Source organism: Gavialis gangeticus, unplaced genomic scaffold (assembly GCF_001723915.1).
Source record: "Gavialis gangeticus isolate Ggan-Ray unplaced genomic scaffold, GavGan_comp1, whole genome shotgun sequence".
NCBI lineage: Eukaryota > Metazoa > Chordata > Crocodylia > Gavialidae > Gavialis > Gavialis gangeticus.
This window is the reverse complement of record NW_017729027.1, coordinates 21,386,857-21,400,554: the sequence shown is the minus strand read 5'-3', so window position 1 is coordinate 21,400,554 and position 13,698 is coordinate 21,386,857. Positions and strand designations below refer to the sequence as shown.

The following is a 13,698-nucleotide window of genomic DNA, read 5'->3' as shown; positions in this document are numbered from 1 at the left end:
CCTTAGGATCTTGAACTCTGTAATTTTATGGTCACTATCACCCAAGTTACCTTCAACCTTCTCATCTGCAACCAATTCCTCCCTATTTGTGAGCAGCAGGTTAAGAGGAGCTTCCCCACAGTTGGCCGGTCTACTATCTACATCAAAAGGTACCTCCAACATACTCCATACATTTTTAGAACAGCTTGTGACCTTCTATGTTTCCCTCCCAGCAGATGTCTCAGTAATTCAATCCCCCCATAAGAACCAGATCCTATGATTTGGAAGCTTCCATCACTTGTTTAAAGAAGGTCTTGTCCACCTACTTCTGCTGGTTTGGAGGTTTGTAGCAGATGCCCACTGTGACATCCCAGACTGTTCTCCCTTCTTACTTTTACCCAGAGGCTTTTACCAGGCTTATCTTCCACTTCATGTTGCAATACTGAACATAATGTACATTGTATACATATACACATGTACATTTTATTTTTGTAGGGCAAGACCTCCTTTTTTCCCTATCTGTCCTTCCTGAACAAGTTAAACCCATCCATGATCACACTCTAGTTATGTAAATTATCTCACCACTTCTCTGGAATCCCAAATTATATCATAATCTTGTGTTTGTATTAGGATTCTTCTTAGTTATTTCCCCTACTTCTCACATTAGTATATAAACGTTTTAGGTATTTGACTGTCCTAGCCTCTTCTGGAGAATATTGCTGTAGTTTCTGTTATTGCTTTCTCTTGCTAAGTTTTTTTAACCAGGTCTCCAGGTTCTTTACTTACTTTTGGGTTTCTGTCTCCATCTGCCAGTGAACCTAGCTGGGAAGGTTCTCATTGGGGTTTATTATTAGTCTGTTAAGAGCCTTTAAATTGGGAGTTATTTCTAATTTTAATTGCAGATCAGTCATGAGGAATGCTGAAAAATAATGTTGATTGCATTTTGTTTCAGGGGGAAGCTGGCCCGATAGGTGCTCCTGGCCTACCTGGTTTTACTGGTTCCAAGGTAAAAGAGCTCATTTAATTTTTCATGTTATAGTTCAAAGTTTTGTTCTTTCTAGCTGCCCAATACCTACAAAATATATTGTATTTTAAATTACAAATCGGGCTCAGAATTGAATCCATGTGTCAATGCAAATGGAGTACGGGGCACTTGATACCAGAAACAGTATGGGAAAGGTGAACATAGTGACATAATCCTTCAGTAGACATCATTTTGTATTTGGAGTCGACTGGGTATGTCTCAAAACTGGTAGGGGCTTTCCAGCCAGGAAATGTCTGTAAGTGGTTTGTTACCATGTAAGTGGGCTTTCCTCACTTAGGAGTCCTTCAACACTCCAGACAGGGCAAACAACAGTCCGTAAGCAAGCTTGTGTGCCTGAAACCTCACTGTTTGTCTTTGCTCCCTTGGGAGGCCTTCATCCAGTCCTTATAACACAAAACAGTAATCCTTGGTCCAAACAAACAAGTGAATGAGTAAAACAAACCTTTATTCTTTTTCCAGGAGAAGGTTCTTTAGCCCTGGCCCTTCCTAGAACTGTCTACTTCCGGCTCATAAACTGCTCCTTGGGCTTTTAATTGCCAACTAATCACTCACAGCTGAGCTCCCAGTAAGGCCAGCTGCCCCAATTAATGGGCCAGACTGCCTTGCTACAATGTGCTAATTCAGAAATTTAAAGCTAGTTTCTCCTGATAAAATTCAAGTGAGGAGGGCAAGAACAGTATTGCCACGTGCTGTGTTCCAGGTTGACTTTTTGTAGATTTCTCTCATTTAATCCCTCTCTCAGAGCTAGCCTTGGTGTTCTCTTTACCAGAAGGATGGACACAATCAACTGGATTCCAGAATATGTTAAACAAATTTCCCTTTGGAGCTGATTGTGAGAAATCCTTGGAAGACTAGAGAGGGTCACTAGAAACAAATACAAGGCATTCTTCCTTTATTTGCTGTTTCAGGCTGCCTTGCCCATCTTTTCAGCCCCTTCTGCCTTCAATGCATGTATGAAGTTAGGACCATAAATCATGTTGCTTTTTGCACTTTCACTAAACTGTTTGGTTTTCTTACTTAGTGTCAATTTGAAATACTCAGTATCAAGAGAATCATAGAAAGCCTCTTAATGATACAAAAGATTTTTTAAAATCTTTATAATTTTGAGAGGTAAGAAAATATGTGAAATGTTTTTTCTTTTTCATTTCTGACTGTTGTCCTGTGTTCAGCACTTAAACTTCATTTACTTAGATTTTATTATATAACTTGCATAAAGGTTTTTATTGTTAACCTTCATTTGTGAGTTATAAATAAAGAATTATTTCACAGGAAAAAGACCTCAGTAACAAATCTGAGTATGCATTCATACGCATAGTTACAAGAGATGCCCACTAATAAAATGAACTGAAATGAATGGAACTTTATCATGTATATAAAGAAGATGATCTTTCCAGTTATGCGGTCAAGAATTTTCTAGGATAAGCTGTTTTGCAAATATGATAAAAAAAAGAATATATTTATTGTACTAATGCAGGGGTTTTCATACATTTTTAACAAGTGTACCCCTTCTGTCTCAAAGTTTCAGCTCATGTACCCCCTTATTTTTTTGGTGGGGGGTAGCTGGAGCTTGGACAATGACCCTAGTGTGGCAAAGTAGGGATACATGTGCACTCCTGAGCAAAAGGATGCACGTACGCTTGAATCAGTGCCATGTGATGCAAGATGCTCAAGCATGCTTGGAGAAGATGGAATCTTTTTCAGTTTTTAACTGCTAAAGTTTTAAAGTCTCTACAGAGGATGTGGTGTTAATATGGGTTCCCCAAAAATACCTGAGTCTTATCATTACTTGCCATCAGCAAATATCTATGAAACTCATCAGCAAAGTGTGCACTGCATCCCATTCTAGCGTCTTAAATGAGTTTATCTACAAGTGAAAACTACAACAGACAAACTTCCTAGTTGTGTTTTGTCTATACAGGGTGGCAACCTGCTTCTGCTATCAATTGCTCCTTCTGCTGAAGGGGCGGAGCTCTGTGTGGTAGATCCAAAGGTTCCAGTTATGGCAATAATGATGTGGATGTCAACATGGAACCAAAGGAGGGAATTTGGGTTGTGGTTTTTTTTAAGTAGGAAATTATGGTCTGAAAAGTATTGCCACATTCCTATGTGAAAATAATGGTTAAAATTATGAAGTTACGCCCTTAGGAACTTCAAATATTATGGTCGTCAGTACAAGCTTAGTCAGGCACTCTTGTGTCTGTATTATGTTACAGCTTTTACTTCAATGGTTGCATACTGTTTCCCACTGTGTTGGAATCTGTGTTGTTCAGTGCCTGGACTAGACCAACTTCATTTAATATTTCAATACTTTTTTCTTTCTGGTGGGCCTGTATCTGCTCAGGAAACTGACTGAAAACTGAACTAGTATCTTACCTGGTGTTCATTCTACAGAATTTTTCTTGGGCACACTAATAAAAATGATATCTAAGATGTTGGCTGCACCAACCACATCAGTCAAAACATTAAGCAGAACATAGTCATCACAGACAGCTGCTGGAAAGTCCAGAACTATTTTATGGTATATGAATCTGTGCATTTCAAAGCTTTGAACTTGATTCCCAGATGTAGCACATGATACTGTATCAATTGAACAATTTGGCAAAATACTGTTAGGAAGCTCATCTGTTGGTTGCATGCTTTTTTAGCTAACCTCATTTAAACTTTACTCTTCTAAATTAGGGAAGGAAACTCAGCAAAAGGTGAAAGGGGAAAAGGTGAAAAGTGAGACATTGAAAAAACAGAATGGGGAATGTCAAATGTAACTTTGGTGAAATTCCATATGCTGCAGTTGAAGATTTCCAGTTTCTTAATCATTAGATCTATAGAGTTCATGTATTGATATAGAGACAAAAGATCTGGTTTCTAAAGAAGAAAGATGGCATACAGACCACCTTCTGCTTTATTCTTTCAGGGAGGTGGATCATGTGCAAACACCAACTATCCACATCTGTACCTAAACTAATATAATTTTATTCCATTTCTCATTATAGATAGGTGTCTACATTTGTAAATACCTGGATAAATTAAAGATGTTGGTGTTTGCTCCACAACACTCTTGAATGTAGCTAGAGTGCAAAACTTTTTTTGATTACAGCTGTGTTCCATCTCTTCAGCCAAATCTTCCCTAATTTGAACAGAAGATAGTAGGTCTACTTTGGTGAAGAATCCTCAGATCTGGAATCCTCTCCTTTTTGGATTCAACTGAACTTAGATTCAGCATATGCCGTAAAGGTGTCTCACTGATCAGGGGTGTAGGTTGTAGCTGTGTTGGTCTAAGGACATAGGCAGACAAGGTTCTTTGCATGAATCTGATATCTTGTATTAGACCAGCTGTCTCACTGATCAGGCTTTTCTAAGTAATTCATTAATTGAATAGAGCTTTTGCATTTGAGTAACTGAGATTTTTGTTTGACTGCTAAACAAAAGTCTTTCTGTAGTCTGCTCTTGATTGAATTAATGAATTTCTATAACAACTTTACACCTAGTTGGTCACATTTATATAAATACTTTTAAATAAAAAAGAATAAAATGCTGATTCTTCAGAATGAGAAAACTGGGAGGAATAGATTTAAGATCAAAGGTTTGAGCTGAGAAAGATTTGAAAATGACTAAGAAAATGATTAATAAAAATAGTTACCAGAATCATAGCAAGGCATTCCAGTTTTCTATGTAAATTTCAAATATTTTAAAATTGTGAAAATATATGCATGGTCCAGTTTGCATAATCTTCCTAGGTCTTATTTTCTTACCCAGAACACAAATGAAATGCAATAGATATTGCATACATTGGCAATTATGTATAATAAAACAATTTCTTAAACAATTTCTTGAACTAATATGTGTCCATGATTCTTTTTTTTTATGTCAGGGGGAACGTGGTCTTGATGGTAATAAAGGAGAGCAAGGTGAAAAGGTAAACAATTTAATCTGTGCACTCTGCTTTTGTTAATTTTTGACAATGAGGCCATTTCTAAATTGTTTGGTTCTTTCAAAGACAAAATGTATGTATTCTCCTGTGGAAATGATAGAGAAAATACCCAAGAAAAATTGTCACATTAATTACACATTGTAAAGTGTTCTCACTGGTTTAAGGACTTTTTTTGTAGCTCTGTTAGGAATTGTATATGTAGAAAAGATTTAATACTAATCCTATTATATATTTAGCAGAACAAGACACTAGAATCAGGCAAGTATTCTTTATCCCATGGTAATTGGTAGCTATTTATTTACATACTATAAACTACATCATTAAGAGATGCATAATATAATTAAAGTACATGATTACTTCTTTTGAATTACAATGCAATTTATAAATGACTGCTTTGGAATATATTAATTGTAATTACCCAGTAATTTGCAAATCATTAAAAATGTGATAAATACAGGAATTGCAAGAACCAACACTTATTACTCATCTCTTAAGTGTACAGACAAAAGTTGACATTTTTGCCCCCTCACACTTATTCAACTTTTATTGAAAATACTGGAGGACAGCCAACAGCAGAATTGACTTGCTAGAATTTCACCAGTGTAACCAAGATAAAATTTTAGTTTATGGCATCTGCTGACTTGTGTTTTCCACTGCAGAATCCCAGCTTGGGTTTACTTATCTGTCTAGTTTAAATTTATACCTCCTTAAATCTTTACAGTAGGCTTTGACCATGTTCAGATTTGCATTTTAACATGACAAACATAGAGTACTACGTCCACACATGTGGCAATCCCCGGCTGTAACTCTACAAATCACTGCAAAATTGCGTTCTCCAACCAGGGGGTGCTCCCCTCCTTCTGAGTGTGTTGGTGAGCCTGATATCTGACAGCCTGCTCTCTCCCCTGGGAAAGGGGGACCAGTGTGCAGGCTGTCTGTGATCAGGTGGCAGAAATGGCTGCTGCCGTGGGGATCCCCACTGTGGTGGTAGAAGCAACAGAACAGCTAGCTGCCATGGTCGTGGTGGCTGTTTGATCCTAAATTGTAGTAATAAATAACTCTTAACTCATTACTCCTAACCAAAGTATGTTATAAAGTTTAAGTTTCTATTCCAGAAACCTCTAGTAGAACACAAGTATAGGTAGATAATTGTTCTTCCCAACCTTATGAGTCTGTTGTGAGGATTACTGCATTAAAGATCATGAGGTACTTAAGTACTATGTTTTATGCGGGCCATGTGAGATGGCTTGTCTAATCAAATTGAAGTTGTAGGGAAGGAATATGGGAAATAACTTCTGGTCTAAGGAAAGTACAGTTTACTTATGAGTTTTGCTCTTTTAGAAGTAGGGGTGCTTCAGTGTCTGTGTGTTTTTAAATACTTCAGCCAGTTTTGCAATATTAGCATTTCAAAAAATGTGTTATAGTTTAGTACAGTTTAAGCAAATTTGAAGTTCTATTTATTTAGATATTCTATTAATCAAACTTGGTAATAATAACAAAGCTATCAGTCAACATCTGGAGTCACTAAAGATTATGAAATGCGAGGACAGCTTTTGGCTTCAGAAAGAGTTTGTTGCGCTTAAAGTTTTTTCTATCTTTACAGAACATTTAAATTTCTTTATTTCTGTTACTGTTCTTCAGTTCAGAAGGACTACTTGTTAGAAATACTTCCTTTCCAGCTGTGCTGCAACTTCCATTTGTTTTTAATGTTGTTTGGACACATGAACATGACTCCAGCTGCTATTGCCACTCTTACTTTGTTCAGTTTACTTTAAGATGAACATTTAAAAACATCTGACCACTTACAGTAATAGCACTCTGTAGAAATGGAGCCAACACATCTAATTTTTGTTACTTTAGGAATTAATTAAAAGCACCAATAATTGTTAAATGCCTTTCTTAAATGTAAGTGTTGACAGGGTGTTCAGCTCTGTATCAATGAAAAAGCATATTTTATGCTTGAAGAAATCTGCAATACGAATAGATGATAGTTGGAGACTATTTTATTGTAGGAAAGTTTCTTAATGAAAAGGGAGGAGTTGCTATCCTGAGTAATTTTAATACAGATTAGGCAAAGCATTGAGATGCATACTGCAGGAAACAAACTGTATCAATAGGACAGATTGCATTACCTTTTCCACTTTTAAATTCTATTTATTCTTAGGATGTCTGACTTAGTGTTCTTCCTTTAGCTAATTGACAAGACTGACACTTCTAGTAACCTAAACCCAAGTACATAACCTTTGCAATCCATACAAGGTCCATTAGCTTCACACAGAGAGAGGTGGCTCCTGAATCTGTAAGCAAAGATGCAGTTTGGGTTGGTGTTGCTTTTTTTGTAATGCAACTCATAGCACAGCTGTAACTGCATTAGATGAGCTTGTTAAGTGAGGTCTAGGTGCCCAAAAATAATATATAACAGTTTATGAATCTATCTTTTGAGCCAAAGATTTTAAAAAGTGTTATTTTAATAATGCTTTTACATCACAAAACAGTCCCTACTTAAAGTAGCTTGTCATCTTTAAAAAATAGCCATGTTAGAAGAGAAGAATGTGATGATAACTTAGAACTCTCTTGCTCATAAATAAAGAACAGTGCAAATAACTTTATGCTGATGTAGCTTGGCATTTCTGGGCCTTAAGAAAGTGCTTGGATTTCTAGATACATTTAAATGAATAGAATGAATGGTGGCCAGCAAATATAAAATCCTTTTGTTATTGCAATTGCCTAGCATTTTGGTTTGCTCTGCTATCGTGACACAATTTTGTGAGATTTGGTTATTTTCATGAAATAAAAAGATGAGTTTTCTTTTTTAATGCTTGCCCATATCTTCTATAATGAATTAATTCAGTCTCTTCAGAGGTACATCTACTGATATATGGGGCAAGAAGACATGGTAGCTTTCTAGATGCAGCCCAGACTGCACTATATTTAAGTTTTATCAATCATTCAGATCCTTTTCAATTCAGATGAATATTGAAGAACAGTAAAGCTGAATTCATTTCCCATTACTCCACTGCTGCTGGTCTTGATCATTAAAAATTCATCAACACGTGATGCTTCCCATATAGTCCTGATGTATAAATGCTGTATTAGTGACCAAAATGAATCCCTTGCTAGAAAACATTAGGTTGCAGTATATTTTAATTGTATAGAAATATCAAAGGGAATTAAAAAATCTGAATTTTTAGCATCTCTAAATGAAAGATAGATTTTATTACTGAAGAAATTACTACCTTATCCAGGACTTATTTTATATAAAGAGAATAATGTCCGTTCAAACACAGTTTTACACTGTTGTTTAATTTACCACCTATGACCTTTGACAAATTAGATGCAAGCATGTAAGTATTCTTTGCATCAAAAAAATATCAGAACTAATAATCCTGGATTTCAGTGCCAATGACTATACCATTCTGTCGAGATGACTGATTAAAACTGAGCAAATTTTACCATCTTTAAACTCAGCAGGACTGAACTCTGTTGGGTTTACCATACTCTGTTGGGTTTATAGAACTTTGTTGGGTGTACTGTACTCTTCACAGTACACAATCTCTGTTCGGGTCTGTTAAGAATATGATCTGATAGGACATCAGCTGTAGACATCTGAATCACAGCTGCGTTATCACTTATAACTTAAAGCTTAAGTAGACACTTACGTGCAACTTAGGCAGGAGTTAAGTTAGGTACCAAAGTCCAGTAGAGCAATTCTAATTAGCTTTGTGCCAAGAGTCTAAAAACTCATTATGCACTTAAATCTATTAGACCAGTGGTCTGCAGCCTTTTGCCACTGCAAGACACTGTTTGCAGCCCAGAACCCTGCAGTAGGCAGAGCTCTGCCTTATAGAGCATCCAAGTAACCCAGGCTTATGCTTACCACTGATTCAAATAACCAATGGCAATGAAAAGGGTTAAATTCAGTGGCATCAGAGTAAGGCTGAGACATCAGCAGGTGCTGTGGAGGGAATAGATAGAACAGGACAGGAGGTTGGACCCTGGAGATGCCCCCTCTTCTGCCTGGGCCACAGTATACTGCTGGTCCCCTCCCCATTCCATCTGTCCTGGGCTGGATCCAATCTCTTCATGGGCTAGATGAGGTCTGTGGGCCATAAATTGCTAACCCCTATACTAGACACTTATGTTTGAGGATAACATTTGTCTTGAGGTAGCCACACTCGGTGCACCAGGCCAGCACTGCTGCTTCTGTGCAAGAGCAAGGACATGCTACACGCACACATGGTAATGCCTGCTGCAGTCTGCCTGCCTTGCTCCTACACAGGAGCCAGTAGTGCCTGCCCGGCCGCCTGCCTGGTGGCACCATGCTGCTCTGCTTCCCTGCCAGACTGGCTTAGAACTTTTGAACAACTGGTCAGGACTGGGCTGTGTAAGCTGGGTCTGATCCAGTTTGCCCAGGATATATGGTCATCCTACTAACTGGGTCCTTTTGATTTGCCCTCTTGTAGCAGATGATCAAAGGCTATATGGAGCATTGACTAAAGATCAATGTAATATGGAGGCATTTTTAAATTGGTTAGTGGAAGACTTCTCAGGGAGTTGGAGTACTCTGTCTGTGGAAAGTCAAATATAGGACAGTCTTATTCTGTTGTGCTCCTCCTTATGCCAGACAGTGGGACTAAGGAGCCAGGGCTTGTAAAAGGAAGCTGTAGAGTGGCCTCCATTAGTTCTCAAAATTCCTTCTACACAGGAAGTGTTCTGCAGTGTAAATCTCTGTCTGGTTTAAATTCACTGTGCTATATAAAGGGTGACAAGTGAATGTGGCAGACCAGAAAATTAAACCAGTTGCTTCCAAGTTTCTCTTATATCTTGCAAGCTCAGGAGGAAGGGTCTGATTTCACAGCTTGTGTGATACCTGCTATAGCAGATAGATGCTTGCTTTGAAAGTAAGCTGTTCTTTTGCTATTCCGCACAGTTTATTTCTTTGCATTAAGAGGTATAATCTAAAGGAAGACCAACCACATGAGAACTGAAAGTCTAATCTGTAGATTGTATTGTCTTGTTACCATTGCTATTAGCAATGTCATTAGTACTAGAGATAGGTGGTATTATGAGCAACACCAGTAGTAGTTTTCCAGATGCAGTGACTTTTTTAGTGCCAGAATGAAACAGTAAATCAGCTTGTCTGTTCATTTTGTTATCATACCATTGAGACAAATAGTGTGTAAAGGGTATGTTGCCCTTTTAAAACTTATTTCTCATGTGATTAACTTGAAAAGTGAGACAAGCGAGATGTCATGGAAAGATTACCAAGACTCATCCGGCCCTCTGACTACTACCTCATGCAGCAACTTCATGTGGGCACCAGTGATAATGCCAGGGGAGACCCTGAGCAGATCAAAAGTGTCTCTGGGTGCAGGAGTGAAGGGAACAGGGGCTCAAGTGTTATTCTCGATCTTCCAGTCATGGGGAAGGGCTTGGGCAGGAGCAGATGCATCCTGCAGATCAATACCTGACTGCACAGATGGTGCTGCCAGCATGACTTCAGTTTCTTTGACCACAGAATGTTGTTCCAAGAAGGATTGCTAGGAAGAGACAGGATCCACCTGACAAAGAGAGGGAAGAGCATCTTCACAGACAGGCCTGCTAACCTAGTGAGGAGGGCTTTAAACTAGGTTTGCCAGGGGATGGAGGCCAAAGCCCTGAGCTAAGTGGGGAAGTGAGTGATCTGGAAGAACAGCAAGCAGGAGGGGGCAACAGGAGAGGCATTCTCATTCTTCCTGAGAAAGTAGGGCAATTGCCTAGTTACCTCAGATGTCTGTACATGAATGTATGGAGCCTGGGAAAGAATCAGGAAGAATTGGAAGTTCTCACACAGTCATGGAACTATGACTTGATCGGACTAACAGAGACTTGGTGGGATAGCTCACATGACTGAAGCACTGTCATGGATGGGTATAAACTGTTCAGAAAAGGCAGGGGAGAAGAGGAGGAGTTGTACTGTATGTAAAAGAGCTGTATGATTGCTCAGAGCTCCAATATGAAACTGGAGATAGACCTATTGAATGTCTCTGAGTTAGTGTCAGAGGGGAGAGCTAGCTGAAGTTTCCCAGTCACAGGCCCTGGTTCTCATGGGGGACTTCAACTACCCTGACATTTCCTGGGAGAGCTATACAGCAGTACACAGGCAATCCAGGAATTTTTTTGAGAGTGTTGGGAACAACTGCCTGTTGCAGGTGCTGGAGAGGTCAACTAGGGGCCATGATCTTCTTGACCTGCTGCTCTCAAACAGGGATGAATTGGTGGAGATTGCAGTTATGGATGGCAGCTTGCATAGCAGTGACCACAAGATGATTGAGTTCAGGATTTTGAGGAAAGGAAGGAAGAAGAACAACAGAGTATGGACCCCAAACTTCAGAAAAACATACTTCAACTCACTCAGGGAACTGATGTGCAGGATCCCCTGGAAAGCCAGTTTGAGGGGGAAAGTTGTCCAGGATAGTTAGCTGTACTTTAAACATACCTTACTGAGGACACAAAAACAAACCATCCCAATGTGTAAGGAAACCAGAAAGTATGGCAGAAGACCAGCTTGGCTTAGCAGGGAATTCTTCAGTATGTTTAAACACAAAAAGGAAGCTTTGAAGGAGTGGAAATTTGGGCAAACAACTTAGGAGGGGTACAAGAATATAGCTTGGCCATGCAGGGATAAAGTCAGGAAGGCCAAAGTACAATTGGAGTTTCAGCTAACAGGTGACATGAAGGGTAACAATAAGGGTTATTACACATATGTCAGCAAGAAGAGAAGGTTCAGGGAAAGAATGGGTCCTTTACTAGACAGAGGAGGCAACCTAGTGACAGAAGCGGTTGAAAAGGCTGAAGTACTCAATGCCTTTTTCACTTCAGTCTTCATAGGCAAAAGCAACTTCCAAATTACTGCACCTGGCAGCACAGTTTGAGGAGGGAGTGAGCAGCCAACAGTGGTGAAAAAAAAGGTTAAGGACTATTTAGAAAAGCTGAATATGTATAAGTCTATGGGACTGGACAGGACGTACTGAGGGTGCTCAGGAATTTGACTAATGTGATTGCACAGCTGCTGGCCATCAGCTTCGAAAATTTATGGCAATTGAGAGAGGTCCCAGATGATCGGAAAGGGGTTAATATAGTGCCCATCTTTAAGAAAGGGAAGGAGGAACCAGGGCATTACACTCTAAGCAGCTTCACCTCAATCCCTGGAAAAATCATAGAGTAATTCCTCGAAGAATCCATTTCTAAGCACTCAGAGGAGAAGAAGGTGATTAGGAACAGTCAGCATGGATTCACCAAGGGCAAGTCATGCCTGACCAGCTGGATTGCCTTCTCTGATGAGATGACTGGCTCTGTGGATGTAGGGAGAGTAGTAGATGTGTGATATACCTTGACTTTAGCAAGGCTTTTGATGTGGTCTCCCACAACATTCTTGCAAACAAGCTAAAAAAGTACAGGTTGGATGAATGGACTGCAAGGTGCATAGAAAACCTGATGGATCATCGGGCTCACAGGGTAGTAGTCAATGGCTCAATGTCTAGTTGGAAGCTGGTATCAAGTGGAATGCCCCAGGATTTAGTTCTGGGGCTGGTTTTGTTCAATATTTTCATCAATGACCTGGAAAATGGGATAGAGTTCACCCTCAGCAAGTTTTCAGATGACACCAAGCTGAGGTGAGTAGTAGATATGCTGGAGGGTAGGCTTAGATAGGCAGAAAGACCTTGACAAATTGGATGATTGGATCAAAAGGAATCTCATCAGCTAGGGACAGACTTTCCAAAAGCCTGAGCCTGAATGGATTCAATTTTTGCAGGTTAGTCTAACCTGGCTAGGCTAAATCAGTCTGCAACACAGACAGACATCCCAGAAATGCTGGTATGCCTGCAGTGGCTTAGGCTAGGAGCCAGGGGGTGCTAGAGCAGCCCTTCCTTTGCCTCCACAGGGCAGAGCTGACCAATGCATGGCCAGGCCCTGGCAGGATGCTCTGATTATCCCCACCTCCTCTCCCAAGCAGCTTAGCAGGGAATATTTATCACCCTTAACTCAGTGTTTATCAACCAGTTAAGAAAACAAAGCTTCTCTCCTTTAACTAACAGAGCTCTTCTTAAACAGCTCTTTCAAGGAAGGACATTAAGCTACCTGTTGATTACCTCCAAAAAGCCTGCCTGCCTCTGTCCTCTCCCACAACATGGACCGTAGCCAGTGTGTGGTCTGCTAGCTAATGCTGAGCAGTGTCTGTGTAAGGCAGAGGGGATGGGGAATAATTCCTGTTTAGCAGGGAGAAGCCAGGCAGATGCGCTGTGCCTTTAAGTCTGTGCCAAGCAGAGGGGAGGGGCCAGCCCTGCTGTGGAGCAGAAAGCCCTTCCCAGCCTAGAGAGCATGCCGGGATGCTGGGGGTGTCTGATTTATCTTTAACCAGCAAGGGGTCTGGGACAAACATTGTATAAACCGTTCTGAGCTGAATCAGTTAAGTCTGATACTATATTCAACCAAGCTTATCTCAAACAGGTTTCAGCCATTTTCAAAGTGGTTTATGTTTCATAGTTTCATAGTTTCTAGGGTTGGAAGGGACATTAGCAGATCATCTAGTCAGACCCCCTGCCATGGCAGGAAAGAGTACTTGGGTCAAATGACCCCAGCAAGGTGTACATCTAACCTCATCTTAAAAACCCCCAGGGTAGGAGCCTGCACCACCTCTCTTGGAAGTTGGTTCCAGACCCTAGCCACCCTGACCGTGAAATAGCGCCTCCTGATGTCTAACCTA

At 39.9% G+C, this 13,698-nt stretch overlaps 1 protein-coding gene across 3 annotated transcripts in view; it reads left to right on the top strand.

The window, feature by feature from the left end:
• The window catches only part of COL19A1 (collagen type XIX alpha 1 chain), a 594,002-nt gene that overhangs the window by 132,034 nt on the left and 448,270 nt on the right, over positions 1-13,698 (top strand). For all 3 annotated transcript variants that reach the window (XM_019520501.1, XM_019520502.1, XM_019520500.1), the window contains exons 11-12: positions 932-985; positions 4,893-4,937. In XM_019520501.1, the coding sequence (XP_019376046.1) occupies positions 932-985; positions 4,893-4,937 (99 nt within the window). The remainder of the gene's footprint in view (positions 1-931; positions 986-4,892; positions 4,938-13,698) is intronic.